Source organism: Nicotiana tomentosiformis, chromosome 1 (assembly GCF_000390325.3).
Source record: "Nicotiana tomentosiformis chromosome 1, ASM39032v3, whole genome shotgun sequence".
Taxonomy (NCBI): domain Eukaryota; kingdom Viridiplantae; phylum Streptophyta; class Magnoliopsida; order Solanales; family Solanaceae; genus Nicotiana; species Nicotiana tomentosiformis.
The window spans coordinates 68,734,004-68,755,763 of record NC_090812.1 but is presented as its reverse complement, the minus strand read 5'-3'; the positions used below and the strand labels follow the sequence as shown (position 1 = coordinate 68,755,763).

At 38.1% G+C, this 21,760-nt stretch overlaps 5 protein-coding genes across 8 annotated transcripts; 2 read left to right on the top strand and 3 right to left on the bottom strand.

The window, feature by feature from the left end:
- Window positions 1-3,679: 3,679 nt before the first annotated feature.
- Window positions 3,680-5,899, bottom strand: LOC104089322 (protein MAIN-LIKE 2-like). The gene is made up of 2 exons (XM_009594184.2): window positions 5,843-5,899; window positions 3,680-4,270 (listed from the first exon to the last, which is right to left on the bottom strand). Exons 1-2 carry the CDS (start codon window positions 5,897-5,899, stop codon window positions 3,680-3,682), a joined length of 648 nt encoding a protein of 215 aa, XP_009592479.2.
- A 1-nt stretch (window position 5,900) lies between these two features.
- Window positions 5,901-12,610, top strand: LOC104089320 (alpha-L-fucosidase 2). Of its 4 annotated transcripts, XM_033654313.2 has the most exons (10): window positions 5,911-6,351; window positions 6,697-6,842; window positions 7,875-8,716; window positions 8,844-8,976; window positions 9,324-9,482; window positions 9,936-10,160; window positions 10,330-10,431; window positions 10,569-10,704; window positions 11,551-11,746; window positions 12,030-12,610. In XM_033654313.2, the coding sequence occupies exons 1-10, from the start codon at window positions 6,135-6,137 to the stop codon at window positions 12,334-12,336; spliced, it is 2,463 nt and encodes an 820-aa protein (XP_033510204.1). In that variant the 5' UTR covers window positions 5,911-6,134; the 3' UTR covers window positions 12,337-12,610. The 4 variants fall into 4 exon arrangements, 3 of the variants coding, with proteins under 3 accessions (XP_070040481.1, XP_033510204.1, XP_070040490.1); XR_011410820.1 differs by lacking the exon at window positions 12,030-12,610 and having other exon boundaries at window positions 5,901-6,351; window positions 10,569-11,375; window positions 11,551-11,690; XM_070184380.1 differs by lacking the exon at window positions 9,324-9,482 and having other exon boundaries at window positions 5,909-6,351.
- A 642-nt stretch (window positions 12,611-13,252) lies between these two features.
- On the top strand, window positions 13,253-16,322 carry LOC104089319 (uncharacterized). Its single transcript, XM_009594179.4, has 4 exons — window positions 13,253-13,630; window positions 14,057-14,166; window positions 14,410-14,477; window positions 16,066-16,322. Exons 1-3 carry the CDS (start codon window positions 13,491-13,493, stop codon window positions 14,430-14,432), a joined length of 273 nt encoding a protein of 90 aa, XP_009592474.1. The 5' UTR covers window positions 13,253-13,490; the 3' UTR covers window positions 14,433-14,477; window positions 16,066-16,322.
- Window positions 16,323-18,132: 1,810 nt separating this feature from the next.
- On the bottom strand, window positions 18,133-18,474 carry LOC138906730 (uncharacterized). The gene has a single exon (XM_070196239.1). The coding sequence runs from the start codon at window positions 18,472-18,474 to the stop codon at window positions 18,133-18,135; it is 342 nt and encodes a 113-aa protein (XP_070052340.1).
- A 322-nt stretch (window positions 18,475-18,796) lies between these two features.
- Window positions 18,797-19,159, bottom strand: LOC138906727 (secreted RxLR effector protein 78-like). The gene has a single exon (XM_070196236.1). The coding sequence runs from the start codon at window positions 19,157-19,159 to the stop codon at window positions 18,797-18,799; it is 363 nt and encodes a 120-aa protein (XP_070052337.1).
- Window positions 19,160-21,760: the final 2,601 nt, after the last annotated feature.

Genomic DNA, 21,760 nt, shown 5'->3' with positions numbered 1-21,760 from the left:
TCATGGAATATAATAAATTCTATGTGAAGAACACTTACCCAATCGATTTGCTTGAAAAACCCACAAAGAATCGCTCAAAACCGAGCTCCACAAGTCAAGATATGATAAAAATGGCCTAACCCTCGATTTGAAAATCTTATATTCTGCCCAAATGATTATGCATCGCGAACGCGGAGGAAGGATCGCGTTCGCGAAGAAGAAAAATGAGGCTGCCAAGAAGTGCTTCGCGAACGCGAAGACAAGCTCACGAACGTGAAGACAAGCTCGCGAACGCGGAGAAGAAATAATTACTTCCCAGAATTAGTGTTACGCGGTCGCGAACAACATATGCGATCACGAATAAGGAAATTGATGGCCCAAGAACTGAGCTACGTGAACGCGAAGGAGGGAAAAACAGACCTTCGCGATCGCGAATGAAATCATGCGAACGCGAAGAATAATAATTCATTCTCCACAAATTGCACTATGCGAACGCGGAAGAGGTGACGCAAATGCGATTAAGGAAACCAGATGGCTGAAACCATCAGTCCAAAAATAGAAGAAAATAGCCCGTAGCCCATCCGAAACTCACCTGAGGCCTCCCGGGACCCCGTCTAAACATACCAACAAGTTTCATAACCTAACAGGGACTCGCTTGAGACCTCATATCATATCAAACAATGTCGAAACTACGAATCGCACCAAGAATCGAACTTATAAACTTTCAAATCTTCCAACTTCTAAAACACATATCGAAACCTACCAAATCAACCCAGAATGTCGTCAAATTTTGCAGAAAAGTCATATTCAACATTACGGACCTTCTACAACTTCCGGAATTAGATTCCGACCCCGATATCAAAAAATTCACTACCGGTCAAAATCTCCAAAAATTTGACTTTCGCCAATTCAAGCCTAAATGAGCTACGGACCTCCAAAACACAATCCGGATACGCCCCTAAGTCCAAAATCACCCAATGGAGCTAACGGAATTGACAAAACTCCATTCCGAAGTCGTCTTCATATAGTTCCGACTACAGTCAAAATCCTAAGGCTTAAGCTTCCATTTTAGGGACTAAGTGTCCCAAATCACTCTGAATCATCTGGTAACTGAATTCAACCATACATGCAATTCAATACACATAATACGAAGCTTCTCAGGGCCTTATGCCTCCGAACAAAAATGCTGATGAGTCTGAAGATGACACACCCTTCCCTGATGAGGGTGATGATGATGAAAAAGAGAATGCTGAACCTGATTTGACGAGGGAGCATGCTCCAACTCCCGTTAGACCAAGAGTGTATGAGTCCCACGTGTCATTTCATTCAAGGAAGATTCCCTACCTTGATCATTTGCCAAGTATGCCGGATGTTGATGCCCTCACAAGGGATCTTAACGAAATTTGAATAGTAATGTGGGATAAATCTAGAGTGACGGTGATGTCAAAGGGCATGCTTTTTGCTGATAAAGCGCGCCTAAGCAGGGCGGTGCGAATGTATAACATAAAAGAGTGTCGTGAGATCGTGGTTCATAAGTCATCTCTGGATGTATACATGGTTTACGGGTTGTAATTGGATGCTGGATGCAAGGAAGCTGAAAACAAATTTGTGGGTTGTGGGTAAATACATTGGCACCCACAATTGTGAAATGGACACATTCAGTGGGAATCATTTTAACTTGAATGTTGACTTGATTTCTCTTGTCTTGATTCCACACATTGAAGCGTCCATAAGGTACAAGATGAAATAGGGTATAACATCTGTCCACCAAGTATATGGGTGTATCATTACCAAAAGAAAGGCATTTCTCGGGCGCAAACGTGCGTTTGAAATTGTTTATGGTAACTGGGATAAGTCCTTTGCATCTCTACCCAGGTACATGGCCGCATTGCAACACTTTAACCTCGGTACTATTGTTGAATGGAAGCTTGAGCGGAGTCCGGAAATACCATAACGTATATTCAGATATGTGTTATGGGCATTTAAACCAGCCATTGATGGTTTTGTGCGTTGACGGCCGGTAATATTCATAGACGACACTCACGTCATGGAAAGTATGATATTAAGTTGTTGATCGCCGTTGCAGTAGATGCTAATGGAAGTATATTTCCCCTAGAATTTGCTATTTGTGCTAATGAAAGCCAAGATACATGGACATTATTTTTGTACCACTTGAAGGAGCACGTTGTCAGACAGCGTTCAGGTATTTGTCTAATATCTTATCGTCATGGCGGTATTTTAAGTTTTGTACAGAATTTCCGTGTATGGAAGGAATCGTATGCCTACCATCGTTACTATGTGAGGCACCTGAAGGCCAACTTCCAGAGAGCTTATCCGAATAAGGACTTGCATGATTTAATGTGGATGGCTGCAACAGATCACCAAGAGTATAAATTTAAGAGGCGAATGGAATTGATCATGCAGGAAGACCAAGGAGCTTATACTTGGTTGATGCGACATGAGCTTGACAAGTGGACTTTGCATGCGGATGATGGTAGAAGATGGGGAATTCTGACTACAAATGTGTCAGAGTCTTTCAATGGGTTATTGAAGTCTGCACGTGGATTGCATGTCACTGCCATGGTGTGAATGTCATTCAAGCAGATGGCGGAGAGGTTTGTTGAAAGGTCTAGAGGTGCATCCTCATTGATGGAAAGGGGTTTTGAATTCATGCCAATACCAATGAAAAGATTTGAGAAATACAGGAAGCAAGCATAATGGCATTCATTTTTGCAGTATTGCAACGAGCAAAATATTTTTGAAGTTCGAACCGCTATCCATCATAACCGGGGAAATAATACACACACCGTCAATGAAACCAGAAGATTATGCTCATATGGGAAATGGTCCATTTATCACATGCCGTGCTCACATGCCATGAAGTACTTTCAACATACAAGTTTCGCGACAACGAGGTACGTTAATAAAGAATATAGTGTTACTGCATACTTAAACACCTATAGTGGATAGTTGCAGCCAGTGGGTGCTGAGCATTATTGGCCACCGGAACCATTTAAAATGGTGTGTAGCAAGGAGTATGTCTGTCAACGACAAGTGCAGAAAAGAACGCGTATACGGAACCAAATGGATGTTGGTGATACCGTTTATGCACGTAAATGTGGCATATGTTCCCAAACAGGACACAACCACCGTAAATGTCCTTCAGTGGTTTGGATAGCAGTGGTAGTTCAGCTCCCGGTGGAAGTTCATCCAATGTGGCCAACTATTAAGGATACACGTAGTGTTTTGTTGCCGTAATTTATTGTAATAAATGTATGTAAATGTTCAGCTTGAAAAATATATGAAATAAAAATTATGATTCCAATAGGGTTAAATCTAATTGATATTTAGTATCAATACTTCAGTACAACAATTTAACATACCACCCCAAGAAAAAAAATAATAGTCATTCACCAAGTAAACTTAAGTATACATGTACCTGCGCGCCCTCCAGCAAATCCAAAAAATCCCTTCAATAGGATAGATTATGTCGAGCCTCGACCTCGCATCTGTAGCCTCGCCTATCAATCCACCTTCTAGCTAAAGGGAGAAACGGTGGAGGTGGTGCATCCGGAGCGATGGGTGGTAGAGATGGCTGCAACTGCAGGAACCGCTCCCAGGTCCAAACCTAATATACAATGTGGACGTAAAGTTTAAGGTATATTTTTACTATGTATGTTTTAATCATGAAAATAATTGACTATGTTTTCACCTGTAGCAGCGAAAAAAATCCGGCAATGTCTCGTTGGGTGCCCATGCTCGCCCGACACATCTGCCTATACAAGTAACCTAGAACATCTGCACCCCAGCTGTAACCAGGTAAATCATCTAGCCGCTCAAGATGATGAAGAAATCTAAAGCTGACTAGGTTTTCCGAAGTGTTCGGGAACAATACCTCACCAAACATAAGCAGCATCAACAATCTCGTGTACCGGTCGATATGGAGATCCTGTGTATCATCTGTAATGTCCGCATCCATCGCCTCCAGATGCAGCTGGATAGGCGTCAATTGCAAATGACTGGCCCCACTCAATGCAACTTCCTCCGCTGGTTGGAAACCGGTGAGCCACTGCAACATTTGTAGGTACTGCAATCCCGTATAATCTCTGAGAGCATGCCGGTAAGCTACAGAATGTCCATCATCCAGCAGCCCATAAAGAACCCCCACGTCCTGAAGCGTGATGGTAGCCTCGCTAATGGGTAAATGAAACGTGTGCTCTCCGGTCGCCACCGCTCTATCATAGTCGTGATCAACGACAGGTCCAACTGCAACCGGCCGATCTCTATGATCCTATAGAAACCCGTATCCTGAAGGCGTCTGACTATACAGGGATGGAGTGGGTGGGCCCTAAGAAAGTCCCCCATATGTACGAAGACCTATGCTCGGCCTGTAGCAACAGTAGCTCTAGCGATGCAGGTCCGGGATGCACATGCGGAACCTCCATGACGACTACCGTAAATTGAACAATATTAATTAAAGTATTTTTCTTTTTCATTGCTTAACATCTTTAAATATATTGCAATATCTTTAATATTAAAATTTATTCGATATTTTTACTATATTGTTAATTAGGTTGATACATTTTCTATATTATAATTTTATATTTTATATGTTAGTTTATTATTTTATATGTTACTTTATTATTTTATATGTTAATTTACTTTTTTATATGTTTGTTTATTATTTAATACGTTTGTTTCTTATTTTATATGTTCGTTTATTATTTTATATGTTAAGTTTATTATTTTATATGTTTGTTTGTTACTCACCTATTTTTTACTGTAATAAAATTAAATAATTAATTTTCATAACTATACAAGATTTAATTATTAAATATTCATATAACAATACTTAGTTTGACAAATATTGTTATTTTCTAATGTTATTTTCTTACATTTGTTGACTAGAATTCGAGAGAGTTTGTGTTTGAACTGCCAACTTTTTTCAGATATTTTTGGGTTTAACAGATAGTTAAATGATTAATTTCAATAACTACAAAGATACTACGCTAAAAGGCACTACATTTTACTACGCTAAAAAGCACTACATTACAAATACGAGCACTACATTAAAATTACAGGCACAACATACCACTACAGGTAACTAAAGTCACATATTCATATATGTACAATAATAACATCTAAATAAGATTAATTATTCCTAAAATAATAATTTATCTATTTTACTAATCTTTTAGCAAATAATTAATCTAAACCGGATAAAAATAATAAATTAATTTAATCATAAAACAATCACGAAAAAACATATAACAAAGTAAAAATTAACTAATTAATATTTTTTTAACAACTAATAACAATTTCTCTATTTTACTAATTTTTTTATCATACTAATAATATAATCCGGATTAAAAACAACAAATTAATTAAATCGCAAAACAATCACGAAATAACATAGAACACAGTAAAAAGAACTAATAGGCATTTTTTATACATGAGTTTTAACAAAAAATAAATCGGAATACCTCGATTTTAATTTTTTGGAAAGTTGAAGATTTGGTGATTTGGAGCCGAAACGAGCAACACATTACGAGATAACGCCTTAGATACGATATGAGATCGAGAATCTATACTTTTTGTGGGACCGATGGGCTCCAACTGAGTTTTTTTGGTTTAAAATGGTGGGGGGCCGCTGGAAAGGAGGGGCGTGTTCTAGTTCGCGTCTGTGAGGAAAGGAGACTTGCATGCTTTTTTATCTAGGTATAGCGCAATATATATGCACGCTATACCTTCCCGCCTAATTAAAGTTCAAATATAATGTGATATTTTATCGCGCTATACCTTAACGGCTTTGAGTCCAAAAGAACTGCACTTTAATTCCGGACTCATAAATTCTGGGACATACATGTCGTGCAGTGCAGTAGAAGAAGAAAACTGTGTCACATTCTTTTGCTGTCACCATCTCTTCGTTACACACCAGCACCAACCGCCCTCAGTATTCTGTCCCTACGTCACATTTGCCACACTTCAATGTATCCTTTGCTCACTTCACGGGTTGAGTTAAATTTTGAAGTGCTTGGAATTTACTGCACTCTCAAGTTTCAAAACACTACTTTAATCATCACTTACTGTGCTGAAATAAAAAAAGTGACTTCCTTTCTTTGAGTCCTAATTGAGTCACTTCTATTGGAGTTTCAATGGAAGATTGTGAATGGGTTCTTGTAAAGGAGCCCACAGACAGAGATATATGGAACCCAAGTTTGAAATATGGTGAGGAAAGTTCTTCTTTGAGGCCTCTTGAGATAAGGTTTAATGAGGCAGCTAAGCATTGGACTGATGCTCTTCCCATTGGTAATGGCCGGCTTGGTGCTATGGTTTGGGGTGGTGTTTCATCTGAAATTCTCAATCTTAATGGTAAGCTGCAGTTTTCCTTGGTAATGCATGTGCCTTTCATCTGTAAATATGGTTACTTGGGTTTTACTCGTAAGAAATAAAGATATTAACCCAAGTAAAACCTTCTAGGGATTTTAGAAACAGGGGCAGGCACAACTGTGATAAAGATTTTCTTTGAGAAATTCCTATTAGAAAGGAACTGATATTAGCTTGTAGTTGCTTTTGTGTAACCATTCAGGGAATTTATATTTTTCGACCCGTTTAAACATGTTTTATTTAACCTTTGAATTTAAAGAGCTATCTTAGAGTATTTTGGTTTTAGGCAGAGAGCATTACAAACTGAAGTTTCTTTTGTGGTTTGTTTAGAGGACACACTCTGGACTGGAACTCCTGGGGATTATACTAACCCTGAAGCTCCAAAGTCATTGGCTGAGGTCAGAAAACTTGTTGATAATGGCCAATATGCAGAGGCTACTGAAGCAGCTGTACAACTGACGGATAATTCCCCTGATGTGCGTTTCTTGATTAGCTTGGTTTTTATTTCGCATCACGTGTTCGTCCTTTGTTTGCATCAATCAACTTTTAATGGTTTGGTTTTGATCTTTGGTGTAAAATAATAATTTTAAAAAAAAACCAAAGCCTCATTGTTAAACACATAGATACTCTATTAAGCGATGAGAAAATTTAGTGAACTAATGAAGAGATAACCACTATGAAGAAAATAGTTCATTGATGTTGAAATTTGATTTTCCGTCTCTCTTTGTTTAATTCTATGTTTCACTTAAATGACAATGTTAATAAATAGGTACAAATAATGGAATAGAGCGGGAACTTTACCAAGTTGCATGTTGTGATCACATTAAGAGTTTTATGCTCTGTATATGAATTTCAATTTTGCATCTGTATGTTCTAGTCCATATTAAAATCCTTCGAAACCACCCACCCACTCCCCTGAAATTATTTAACACAAAGTGAATGGCGTGTGGACGGTAGTTTGCTCTTGTTTCCGAAAAAACAAAAGATTATGGAGTAGTTTGAGTGGTTCCCATCAAGCACTTGCAGAGGGTTAATCCCTGAAGTGGCTAAGTCCCACAACTGTGTTACATTATGCCAGTACCAATACTTACACAGATTCCGACATTAATAAGGCTACTAACTTATATCGATTCGACACCTGTTACATTATGCCTTGAAAAAAGTATGAGGATATTAATGGAACAGTCTGATCTTGCTATTGTTAGTAGCCTTATGAAGGTATTGAGGAATTAATGTAACACGGTTATTAGCCGTTGCAGGGATTAACCCTCTGCTGATACTTGAAGTCCCATTTATACCTTGACTTGCTTAAGCCATGTCCCCTGACACCTAGGGGCTGGCTCTGATGCTTTGGTACAGACAAAGGGACCAACTTTGTAGGAAGTAGATGAGGTTTCCATCTTAAATCTTGAGAAGGTGAAGAAGAATGCACTCTTTAACTGGATTTCCTAGTAACTGTTTTTTTTTTTTTTTTGGCTGGGGGGCAATGTCAATGGACAATGATGAAGGTTTACCAGCTCCTTGGAGATATTAAGCTTGAGTTTGATGATTCTCATGGGACATTTCAAGAAGAAAAGTATGAGAGAGTGTTGGATTTGGACACAGCAACAGTGAAAGTAAACTACTCTGTGGGTGACGTAGAATTTGCAAGGGAATATTTTGCATCAAATCCAGATCAAGTGATTGCAGCAAAGGTTTCCGCAAATAGGCCGGGGTGTTTGACTTTTACTCTATCTATGGATAGCAAAATGCATCATCATACTTATGTCAGCGGAAATAATCAAATTATTATGGAAGGAAGTTGCCCAGGTAAAAGAAAGCCCCCCAAAGTGGACACAAATGACAATCCCAAGGGAATTCAATTTACAGCAATTCTTGACTTACAGATCAGTGGAGGCTCAGGTAATCTACAAGTTTTGGACAATAGGAGGTTCCGTGTCGAGCATTGTGATTGGGCTATTATCCTTCTAGTGGCCTCTTCATCATTTAATGGACCTTTTATCAAGCCTGTGGATTCAAAAAGGGATCCTAAGTCAGAGTGTTCAAGCATGTTGAATTCAATAAAGAAGTTTTCATATTCTGAATTGTATGCGCGGCACTTGGATGACTATCAGAAGCTGTTTCATCGGGTTTCACTGCAGCTGTCAAAAAGCTCAGACAGCGACGCAAAAGAAAGTGGTAGAGTTTCGACTGCAGATAGGGTGAAGTCCTTTAAAACTGATGAAGATCCATCTCTAGTGGAGCTTCTGTTCCAGTACGGTCGATATCTACTTATTGCATGTTCACGTCCTGGTACCCAGCCAGCGAACCTGCAGGGCATATGGAACTACATGTTAGAGCCACCGTGGGAGTATGTCCATAATAAAAAAAATTAGTTCCTCTTTAGCTTTTAGTCTGGACCATCTCTTTATAGCGTTAGTTTACGGTCTCTCTTCATATTGTAAAAATTGTTATGAATTCTGCTTTCTCCTTTTCAGTTGTGCCCCTCATTTGAATATCAATCTTCAAATGAACTATTGGCCTGCACTCTCATGCAATCTTAAGGAGTGTCAAGAACCTCTTTTTGACTACACAACATCTCTGTCCCTCTGTGGATGCAAAACTGCAAAAGTAAGAGCTTTCTTCTGCTCATCCTGCATGCTCAACTCTTTGTGAATGTCATTTCTGTGCATAAACATGCTTTGCAGTGCAGGAAGATTTCAATCCTTTCTATCCCTTCTACTATTCTATCCCACCCCACCAAAATGATAACCCATGCACTTGGATCAGCTGTGAAATTTTCTTCTGGTTACTGGTAATATGATGTATGCTAGAATATTTAGGAAACCTTATATTGTACTATCCTCCAGTAATAATGAGTATATGAGTTTATTGCTAGTTGTGACGGTTAAGGTCCTTGACATTTCATGTCATATTATGTGTGCAACCCTCATGTATTTAGTTACAGAATCTTACAGGTGAACTACGAAGCATCAGGCTGGGTTGCTCATCAAGTGTCTGATATATGGGCAAAGACATCCCCAGATCGAGGTCAGGCTGTTTGGGCTCTGTGGCAAATGGGTGGAGCATGGATTTGCACCCATTTATGGGAGCATTATACTTACACATTGGATAAAGTAATAGTCTCTTAATGCAATTTCCATCTCTTTTGCAGACACATTGTTTTATATGATATAGGCCTTTTAATTACTTTGCGGTGCAGTTTTAACACTTCCCTTTGTTTGGACTTTTGACCACCTATAGAAATAGAAGGCCAGTTGCTTGACTTAAGCAAATTCTCGGTCAATCAAGGAATAAGAATTGCTTGACTTTGGTTTCTTTACTGGCACATTAATTATGGTAATAAAAGAAATTGAAGCATTATGAAGGGTTTACATGCTACTGCTAATACCATGATCCTAAAAGGAGAAGAACTATGAGAAAAGGATTTTGTATTCTAACTATTTGCTGATCCATCGGAAGCACAAGAATATCATGCTTGCATAAGTTTAGGACAAGCATTCTATTTCCTGAACGTGAAAATTATACTGCAACCATTGTTTGACAGTGCATCTTCTGCAAATATATAGGCGTTTTTGGCAAATAAGACTTATCCCTTGCTGGAAGGTTGTACTTCATTTCTGTTGGATTGGTTAATTGAAGGCCGCGGAGGTCATTTGGAAACCAACCCATCAACCTCTCCTGAGCATGCTTTTATTGCACCGGATGGTAAGGCTGCTAGTGTGAGCTACTCATCAACCATGGACATGTCAACCATTAAAGAAGTTTTCAGTGACATTGTCTCTGCTGCTGAGGTCGATTTTCTTCTTGATTTAGTTACATTTTAGCTTTTTGTTTCTCTTTTCGGCACCTTATTATGTATGTCATCACATATACTTACAAATATGATGCCACATATACCTTACTGAAAAATGAAAATAAAATATTTATGCAACATATAATAAGTTCAGTGTTTGTTAGCAGGTACTTGGAAAAAGTGATGATGATCTAATTAAAAGAGTTCTTAAAGCTCAACCTCATCTTTGTTCAACCAGAATTGCAAGGGATGGTTCTATCATGGAATGGGTATGTGATGAAGCACAGATACCTTACTTGATGGTAGAATGGTCTTCATAGTATTGAGCTGCTTATGAGTAACAAGTTTTAACAAAATTTAATTGAAGATAATGTTATCGTTAGTAATTCATACTATGTAATGGCAGGCACAAGATTTTGAGGATCCAGAGATTCATCATCGTCATGTCTCACACCTTTTTGGCCTCTTCCCAGGGCACACAATCAGTGTACGGGGAACTCCTGCCCTCTGTAAAGCGGCAGATTATACCCTATATAAAAGAGGTTTGTCTTGGGATATGAGTTGGAGGTCATTTCGACTCTTCTAGTTGACTCCTGAAATTGGCTCTAGATTAACTTTTTTGTTGCTTGAAATTTAATAAATCCTACTTCCACAAACTTCCACAAAGGTTAGAAGGCCTTGAAGCAACGGTAAAGTTGTCTCCGTATGACCTATACGTCACAGGTTTGAGCCGTGGAATCAGACGTTGATGCTTGCATCAGGGTAGGTTGCCTACATCACACCCACTTAGGGTTCGGCCCTTCTCCGGACCGTAATAAATACGGGATGCTTCGTGCACCGGGCTGCCCTACTTCCACAAAGGTGTTCTCCATGTTGTTTAACCTTTGAAAAATTATAGCAATATAACCATGCATTATGGGGAACTCAGAGGTGATGCCTGATCATGAGAAATCCCGCAAACCTTTTACATTCAGAAGATGCTAACACCCTCCAAACCCTTAAACTGTGAGTAATAGTTCTTACTCACAGTTTAAAATGGCAGGATGGAACCTTTTCTGCAAGAACTGCTTTGTAAAGTGAAAATGCTAGGAAATATTGCAACTATGTATGAACCAGAGAAAAAGAGTTCCTGTTGTACAAAAAATAAGGCCATACTATTCCAAAGCGTTTGAGTTGCTTCACGTCACTTTCTTCTTGTTCCTCTCATTTCCTCGTAAGTTCAAATTATGTCATTAAGATGCCATCTGTAGACATCCCAGGTTTAGAGTTCTTTAGCTTTGGTATCACTTTTTTTTATTTAATTTAAATTATAGCTTTAATTTATTTTTTAATTACATGCTAGGCTCATACAACTATTTGAAGAATCAAGACTCTTATTTTTTGAGCAGGGGAGGAGGGTCCAGGTTGGTCAACAACATGGAAAGCCGCACTATGGGCGCGTCTTCATGAGAGCGAGCATGCATACCGCATGGTCAAGCATCTGTTTGATTTGGTAGATCCTGATCATGAAGCCAACTTTGAAGGAGGTCTCTACTCTAACTTGTTTACAGCACACCCTCCTTTCCAGATTGATGCCAACTTTGGGTAAGTTCTTGTTATGAGGTTCCCTGTAATTGTCTTTAGAAAGTTCACTTTTGACATTGTTGTTACAACAACAACTACGCCTCAATCCAAGCGGGGGTTGTCTATATGAATCCTTACAGTCCATGGGGCGCTCATCTAATTTGTTTGACACTGTTGTTAACTGAAACTAATGACATGTCGAGATTTCTATAGGAAATTACATAACTCATGACATTTACCTATTTAAACTTGACACGAGGGATGCTGCATTGATGAAGGTGCTAATTTGCACATCTGTTGTTAGTTTTTCTGCAGCAGTAGCAGAAATGCTTGTGCAGAGCACCATGAGAGATTTGTACTTGCTCCCTGCCCTTCCTCGAGATAAATGGCCAAACGGTTGTGTTAAGGGCTTGAAAGCACGTGGAGGTGTGACGGTCAGCATCTGCTGGAATGAAGGAAATCTTCACGAATTCGGCCTATGGTCAAATGGACAGACTAGTACAAAAAGGCTGCATTACAGAGGGCGTACTGTCGCAACAAAGATACTGACCGGCAAGGTTTACACGTTCAACAAGCAGTTGAATTGTGTGAAGACATACGCTCTCTTCTAGTGGTTCCAAGTTAAGCCTGGTGGGAATTTGAACTTATTACATGTTTGACAAATGTTTTATCGGGATAAGGCATAGCACCAAAGTTCTTGATTATTACTATTGTTTTATGGTCCGCTTTAATGGCGCAACATTCTCACTTTTATTTTCTAGCGGAAGGTAAAATTACCATGTTAATAACCGATTTCCCTTTAATTTGGAGGTGATGTTTGCCTTCTCTTCCTGCTACTATAAAGTATTATCTGCTTGTGAATGAAAAGGAACCAGATTAGCGATGGAGTTCCGTACTAAAAGAATTTATTTCATGTTAAAAATAATTAATTTTTAATTGAGTAATTAAATTATTCATCACTATTTAATTGAATTATCATAAATATATTTTGGTAAATGATAGATTTCTCAAAGATCAATTGGTTTGATAGTATTACATTGAAAATGTAGTCGCCGGAATATGTGTTTAGTAGTGTATGTCTCATATTTAAGAAAAAAGAATCAATAAAAAATTAACTTAATTGGTTTGGTTTGATTCCAATATTTGAAGAACCGACTGAATTGGTTTGGTTTCTTTTTAAGAAAAACCGAACCATGGTTTCTTTTTAAGAAAAACCGAACCATGAACACCCTTGTCCATAACAAAATAAATAAAAAGTCTTATTTAATAATTATACAATTTATAAGAAAATAACACATATTAATTAAAGGTTAATAAGAGTTTGGTTTGGGATTATGACCCAAATTTTAGCCATATTGACTCAACTCATCTTAGCCCAAGTAACTTTTGAGCGGGCTATTTGACCCGCTGAATTATTGATCCAACCCATTTTGGATCGTCCAAAATCGACCAAAACCTCCCATTTGACTTTAGGGTACACGTAAATATTTGTAGCTAACTTCATCCCATGCTAAGGACTATCATGGTTACCCTTGGGTGGAATTTCATGTTCTATATCCATAAGAACGAGTTTTTGGGACAATGTATAAAAACAAGGGGACTGGTTAGCAAATAATCATACTTTATTTGCAAATGAAAATTTCAGCAAGTACACATCCATTTTCCTGGTCATAAGCAGCAGCATAGTATAACCCTAAACCCTAATCTAAACCCTCAAAGACCATTTTGCTGTGTTCGGAGATTCAAACAGAAAATCTGAGCAGCTATGGCTTGGCGTGGTTCCATTACCAGATCACTCGCTAGGGTTTCCACCTCCCGTTCATCTCCCGTCCTTAACCGCGTCCGCACTCCGCCGATCTCCGCCCCTCGTTCCCACACGCGCCGCTTCTCATTCGCCACTCCCAGGTCCTCCTCCATCTGTTTCTTTTTGGGAATTATTGAGTATTGCAACGAAATGGATATAAGATATAGAGAATTTACATATCTGTTCCCAGTTAGTTTGGGGTTGAGGAACAGTAATTGTTGGAATAAGAGAATAAGCAAATGAGAAACAAATTAGACTCAAATTATAGGGAATTTATATAGTTAATTAATGACAACTAGTTTATTTGAGATTGAGGCGTAGTAATTATTGTTACTGAATGAGAAAATAAAACTAGAATTATAGAGGTCCAAATAGAGCAGAATGAATATAGAAGAGTCATATTGTTTTTGCTGTTAAAGTAGCTCCAATATTGTATTTTATATTTGTTTCAACACCCTTATCACAAAAAATAAAGGAGAATTGTTTTATGACAAGTAGTTTATATCTGATTTGTTATATCTGATTAGGACATTGGGAGCGTTGGGGTGTACACAGTCATTTTTGCCGCTGGTGGCAGGAACTCGATTGACATCTCACTTGACAGTCGACGTACGGGCTTGCTGCGAGCTGTATCATGGTACCTTCCAACGTTCTTGTCAGGATCGCTAGTAGTAACTCTTTGTGAGTCTTGTTTCTGTTTTTTAGGATAGAAGAAATAGAATGATTATGTTTGGAAAGCAGTTTTAGAATCTCTCACATGTTTGTGTGCATAACTAGAATGTTGCTTGCCTTTTTGATTGGTGAACTGAGGGGTGTTCTAGTTAAATATTTGTTTTGTTTGTTGATAATTGGTTGATAAGAAGGAATTGGGGATTTATAGGGAGGAATGGAAAAGATGGGTGATGTCAGCAGCGCTTCCAAACCTCCAACGGGACATTTTGCAGCATTGTAGGTTTCTTATATTCCACCTTCTTTTTTTGTGGTTTTTGATTGATAATATAATAGTATCTTAAGTAAGCAATTCAGCATTGTTGATGCAAAAAAATTGCATTGAGTCGGAGAAATGATGGGTCTTCAGAATTTGAGTGTCCAGTATGTGAAATGAAGAGTTACTTTCTCAATGGGAGCTATTCACCTATGTCTATGATTTGCAGTTTTATTTGTGTTGTTACTCTTCTTTCTTATGGTAAACCTTATCATGCCTGTTTTCTGCATTGTAAATTTTATCTGTATGATCAAAGCTGGTTGGTCAACTTAAGCCTAACGTAATCATTGGTGTTTCAGGAACTAGTAGGTTCTAGACAGTTTTTGTTTTTCTGCTCTTTTCTTGTACTTCTACACCTATGTAAATTTTTAAGTAGTTATTCCAATATATTCCTATTCCTTTTGTGGTATCGAGATAACGGAAATTGCCTCATAGTTCAAGACAGTTTCTTTTTATTGAGAGTATAATCCATAAGTAGTTCAATCGAAGTATATAGTGTAGTTCAAGAGGTGACCTATAAGTTATGGAAGACTGCTGTTCAATTGTTTTCCATGGACTAGTAACATAGGATAATGGAGTTATCAACAGTTAACCTAACTGGTAATATCTTTGGTAGTCAAATGGCATCAACAACAATCAAGCAGACATCAAGGAAGTAATCCAAAGGGCATTAAGATTCTAAACAATACTTAGCTAAGTTGGGAGGGGAAAAGAAGTCACCGCCGGGGATGACTGTAGCTAGACAAGTTGGAAGATGATCTTTATCACGTATTAGATTTCCTATATTTGAAAAAATCCTTTAGTGCCCAAACTAGGGTTTTTCGGATTCGAATTCAATCAGATTTAAGATGCAACTATGGTCGCATTAGGAAGATTGGAATGCAACTATAAGCAAGGGGATTATGATACGACTGAATCTGGTGTAATGCGTAGCCATTTATTTGTTATAGACAAGCAAGTAAAGTCAGCCATATGTTAAGCCAATAAAAATGTAACTAAACATTTAGGTGGGGGAGATGCCCAGGTATGGGTTGGTAAGTTGTGAGTTGGTTCGCATTAGGGAGTGGTGGTTTGAAAGAAGTAGACGGTCGACACCATTGTATTTTACTAATAATCTTTAACTAAGACCTATTATGAGCTACGAAACACCAAATAGTAAGATTTGGGAATTCAAGATCCCTTATTGCTACCAAGCCACCTATATACAACAGGCGGTACTTATGTACAACAGACATAAAACAGTGTCATTCCCAACTACAGCTTTGTCGGCTTACCTAATCCTATCTTGTGGAACTATCTTATTTGGGCTCAAGAGGGATTCTAAGGTCAGCCAAAAGATATACAACAACAACAAGCCCAGTAATTTGAAACTAGTGGGGGAGGGTAAGATGTACGCAGCCTTACCCCTACCTTAGAAGGACAGAGACGTTGTTTCTGATAGACCCTAAATTGCATGAGTTGCTTTTGAAACCTAGCACTATTAGAATTGTTTTAGTAGTTCTATACACTTGCATTGACTAACACAGATACCACATGATTTGTTTCTACCAGGTACTTGAACACATTACTGGAGCAGCACAAAGTGCATGAATATTATGGTGGTCTTGGGGGGTAAATGCATCTGTGACAATCTGTTTTGGATGCACAGAATAATAGCCGTAGTATTTGTTATTCATATTCCAAAGAGAGACTAGTAATATCTTTTGCTTGGACCTTGTGTTTAAGTTTGAAACACGAGAGCAAGTCTTTGGGCTTAGTGCTCATTCGTGCTTGACCTATCTTATGTATGCAATTTAAAACGTTTCTTATTCTGCTTTTCTTTAGCAATCTTGTTTGATGTCATTTTACCAGTGCGGTTGATATAAGGTATAAACTGAGCCAAGGTTATGTTCTCTAATATGCGCGTACTTTATGAGCATTTTTGGCCTTTACGTTGGCCATATTTTATTGTTAGTGCAACGATACACTTGAGGGTTGAGCAGATTTGGTTCTTTGGTAGAACAACTGTAGAATCTTTCCTTCTATGACCTATGTTTTGGTGTAGATCTGCAATCATTTGTATTCAACACCTAAGCTGAGAATGATTTGAAGTTATATCTCGATGATGTGAAAATGAGCAAATGAAGAAATAGCTTGTAAAGTCAAAACTCAGAAGCACTTGTCAAAAAAGAAAATCGGAACTCGCTTAGAATAATATTCTGGTTTTGATTTACCGCTTCAAAAGAGCGACTCTTCATTTGAGATAGCGTAGAATTGTATTTTCCTTTTTTTATCTGCTTTTTTTTGCTTCCTCATTTGATGTATCTTTGAGGGTCTTGTAATGCTTTAGGTAGGATTAGCAGCTGTAATGTGGGATGAGTTGTATGACCAAAATCTAAAGTTTGTACATGCAATCATGGAAAACGTGCCTCTCTTTTCGCTTCTATTGTACATTAAAGAGGGTCACGTTATTAGTAACCGTGTGAACTGTGAACTGTGAACTTGAACATGAAAATCTTGGCGATATGATAGTTTGGTCTTCTACAGCCTTATAGCATGTTTGGCCAAGCTGAAAAAATCAGTTTATTTTGAGAAGTGCTTTTTAAAAAATTACTTTTGAAAAAAAATAATTTGCTTTACAAAAAATACTTTTATATGTCAAATTACAAATAAAGACATGAAAAGATTTGTTTAAGAGTTAATATTATATAAGTAGATAAATAATTACAAATTTTTATTATTAAAGATAATAATTAAAATTTTATTTTATTTAAGTAAAATATAAAAATAAAATTGAAAAGTACTTTATTATTTCAAGATAATTTAAATATATCAAAAATTATCCAATAAATATGAAAGTTCATCCCAAAAGTCATTTTATATTACTTAATAGTTTAAACTAAGTAAGGTTATTTTGGTATATGTAATATTTTGTAAAGGGTATTTTTGGTAGGAAGAAATGTCAAAACTGCTTCTGCTTCAGGAGAGAAGCTACTTTTTTCGGTTTCTAGCCAAAAGTACTTTTTTTTCAAAAAAAAAAAAGTTTGGCCAAACACCTCAAATTGAGGAAGAAAGCACTTTTTTGAAAGAAAGAAAAAATATTTTTGGCCTGCTGAGAAGCTTGGCCAAATAGGCTATTACTCCATCAATGCCAAACACCTCAAGTTAATAAGTTTTGAAAAATGTAAAACTGGGCAAGGCATGGTGGGCTAATATTTTAGCAGGTCAAGGTTTGACTTGCCCTACCCCGCCCCGCCCTATTTACATCCCTAACGGGGACTGAAACTAGAATTGAAATTGGGCTTTGATCGATCAATATATCTACCTACTACTAATTTCTAACTTTCCTTACTTTACAAGAACAACGAATTCAGTTATTCCCATAAATAAGGTTTGGGGAGGATAGTGTGTAAGCTAACCTTACCCCTACCTTATAAAGATAGAGAGGCTATTTTCGATAGACTATCGGCTCAAGGAATAGTGAAAATAAGGCAACAAGTAGCAAACAATAGTAACAACAATATATTAAGGTAACGGGCGCGAATGACACAACATGTAATAGTAAAGAATCATGAATAAGATAACACACTACTGGTCCTAGTACTACTAGTAAGCCTAGGAGGAACACACTATTATCTGTCAACCTACAACCTTAATCCTCGACCTCCACGCCTTTCTATCGTGGGTCATATCCTCGGTAAGCCGGAGCAATGATATGTCCTGTCTAACTATATCTCCCCAATACTTTTTAGGCCTACCCCTTCCTTTCCTCAGACCCGCAATGGATAACCTCTCACACCTCATGACCGGAGGATCTACGTCTCTCCTCTCTACATACCCGAACCATCTCATACTCGACTCCCGCAACTTGTCCTCCACAGATGCCACTCCTACCTTGTCCCTAATAATTTTATTCCTGACCCTGTCCTTCCTGGTATAACCATACATCCATCTCAACATCCTCATTTCAGCTACTTTCATCTTCTGGATATGTGACTTCTTGACGGGTCAGCACTCAGCCACATACAACATAGTCAGTCTAATCATCACTCTATAGAACTTGGCCTTAAGGCGAGGTGGAACACTCTTATCACACAAAACCCCGAGGCGAGCCTCCATCACATCCACCCCGCACCAATATGATGGGTAAAATCCTCGTCAATCTCTCTGTTGCCTTGAATAATAGACCCAAGATACTTGAAACTATCTCTTGGCAACGACTTGAATACCAATCTCACTTCCACTCCTTCTTCATACATCCCATCACTGAACTTGCACTCCAAGTACTCAGTTTTCGACCTACTCAGCTTAAAACCCTTAGACTCCAGCGTCTGTTCCAAACTTCCAACCTAGCGTTAACTCCGTCACGCGTCTCAACAATCAGGACTATGTCATCGGCGAATAGCATACACCATGGCACCTCCCCTTGTATGTGTCGCATCAGCAACTCTAATGCTAAGGCAAACAAAAACGGGCTAAGAGTCGATCCCTGATGCAACCCCATCTCCATTGGAAAAGGATCTGAGTCTCCTCCCCCAGTGCTCACCCGAGTCTTCGCTCCCTCGTACATGTCCTTAATAACCTTAATGTACGCCACTCGGACACCGCTAGCCTCCATACATCTCCATAGGACCTCTCTCGGGACATTATCATAGGCCTTTTCCATGTCTATGAATATCATATGCAAGTTCTTCTTCCTTTCCCTATACTACTCCACCAATCTTCTCACAATGTGAATGACTTCTATAGTAGACCTTCCCGGCATATATCCGAACTGGTTCTCGAAAATAGTAACACTACGTCGCACCCTCCTCTTCACTACCCTCTCCCAAATTTTCATAGTATGGCTCAGCAACTTGATACCCCTATAGTTGTTGCAGTCTTGAATATTACCTTTGTTCTTGTACAACGGGATCACCAAACTCCACCGCCACTCCTCGAGCATCTTCGTCACCCTAAAAATGACATTAAACACCCAATTGCCTTACCCCTGCTTATCTTTCGCATTTCCCCCTCAACCTCCTCACTCCTAATACGCCTGCAGAACCCAAAATCCCTCTGACTCCCTGAGTTTACCAACTCACCTAGTACGATGTTCCTGTCCCCTTCCTCGTTCAGGAGTCTATGGAAGTAATCCTGCCATCTACGCTTAATACACGCCTCTTCTACCAGCACCCTACCATCCTCGTCTTTTATGCACCGCACTCGATCCAGGTCCCGAGCCTTCATCTCCCTAATCCTAGCTAACTTGTACAGCTTCTTGTCGCCTCCTTTGCCCCCAAGATCCTCATACAATCGCTTAAAAGCTGCAGTGCCCGTTTGGATTAGCTGATTGTAAATAGCTGATAAGCTTGTAGTGCTGAAAAGTTTTTTTAAATGCTGAAACTGATTTTTAAAATAAGCATTTACGTGTTTGGATAGAAGTGCTGAAACTGATAATAAGCAGTTGATGTGTTTGATTAAAAAATACTGACAAGCTATTCTTTTGTTAAAATGACTAAAATAACCTTGAATCTTTTTCAAAAGATTATAAATTAAAAATTTCTTTGTAAAGAAAAGAATTAATAACGAATATGGAATGAAGAGAAAGTTAAGAAATTTATTTTGGGAAAAGTATTTTGTGAATTAGAAAATATTATTAAGGATAAACTAGTAAAAGTGTTGGTCAAACTAAAAGTGCTTATAAGTTGAAAAGCCATAAGTTGGGGATGACCGGCTTATGACTTATGGCATTTTAGCTTATAAGTACTTGGCTATAAGCACTTTGAGTGTTTACCAAACGCGTAGATAAGCCAAAAGGTGCTTATAAGCCAGTTTGACCAGCTTATAAGCTTAGCCAAACACCCTCTTTGCCTCTTTACTTGCCATCTTATAACGTCCCCGACACGTCCTCTGCTCCTCCTCATCCATGCTCTAACTTTCCTTACTTTAAGTAGCAATTTTCTTTCCTGCATCAATATACATGCTTGCACGAAAGTTTCCTTTTTTTCTTCCTTTTCTTTTCCTGCAACTACACATACTCACTTTCCATTTGTGAATTGTGATCACAACTTCGTAAACTGCACCACGCTATCACAGTTTTGGTAAACGAAAGCGCTTATTTCTAACCATTGAGGGAAAAAAGCTTTTTTTGGTTCATCAGCAGAGTTCAGGTCTACGAATAGAAGAGCTTGAAGAAGTGGTTTTTGCCCTTACTTCTCTAGTAGTCGTTGAGGGGCATAGCTGATTGCTGTACATTTGAAGAAACACAAGCAACGTTAGTGGACATTGTAGATAATAGACGAATTAGAGTTACCATACATCATACTGGTTGCAAATCTGGTCTACTTGCATTGAAGTTAAGTTTAGTTAATTATCACACTTGTTGCATCTTATTACTACGTACAAGAATTTACACAATTACAATAGACTGATAATGAAGAAACAGATTTATCATTATTTTCTGAATTTACACAATTTTCCTTTTTCTTCTTCTCTTCCTTTCCTTTAAGTGGCAATTTTCTTTTCCTGCATCACCTATACATACCTGCGCCAAATTTTCCTTTCTTTTTTTTTCTTTTTGTTTGTCCATCTTCTTACATATCTGTATCACGATGATGTGAAAAAGAGCATCTGAATGGAAGAAAGAGCGCGTTATATTGGAACTGAGTCAAGTGAAGCGTCCATTTTCCTTAACTGTTCTGAGCAGCAAGTTACTGTAAAAATTGAAAGCGATAAGTCATAAATTTTGATCTTTTTAAAACTTGAACTTTAGTATGATTAAATTATAAATTGTTTTTAACTTGGAAAAATTCATTCGTGATGTTGACTATTTCAGGTGTACAAAGTTCCTATTTATCTTACTAGTTTGATTTATTAATCCCGAAATTCCTATTCCTAAATTTTCACAAAAATAGTGTTGGTAGCTAAAATTGACTTTCAGATAATTGAGATCCCACTCCTTCTAACTTTAATAAGAGGTCTTGAGTTCATATCTTGGCATGAAAAATCTTTCAGCAGAGAGCATTTTACCTCCATGGTGGGTCCTCTTCTAACTTTAATTAGAGGACTTGAGTTTACGTGTGACGGAATGGTTGAACCGAAAGAAAAAGAACATGCATATCTTTGGAAAAAGATAGTACATGCGCCAAAAATAGACTAATGAAGGACTGCAGATTTGTCGTTTTATTTTGTTTTCCCAAAAGATGGAATAAATTGGAGATGGAGGCTTTTCGACATTTACTTGACGTTGCTCCTCAGCTAATCTTGAAATTTATCTTGATCTTTT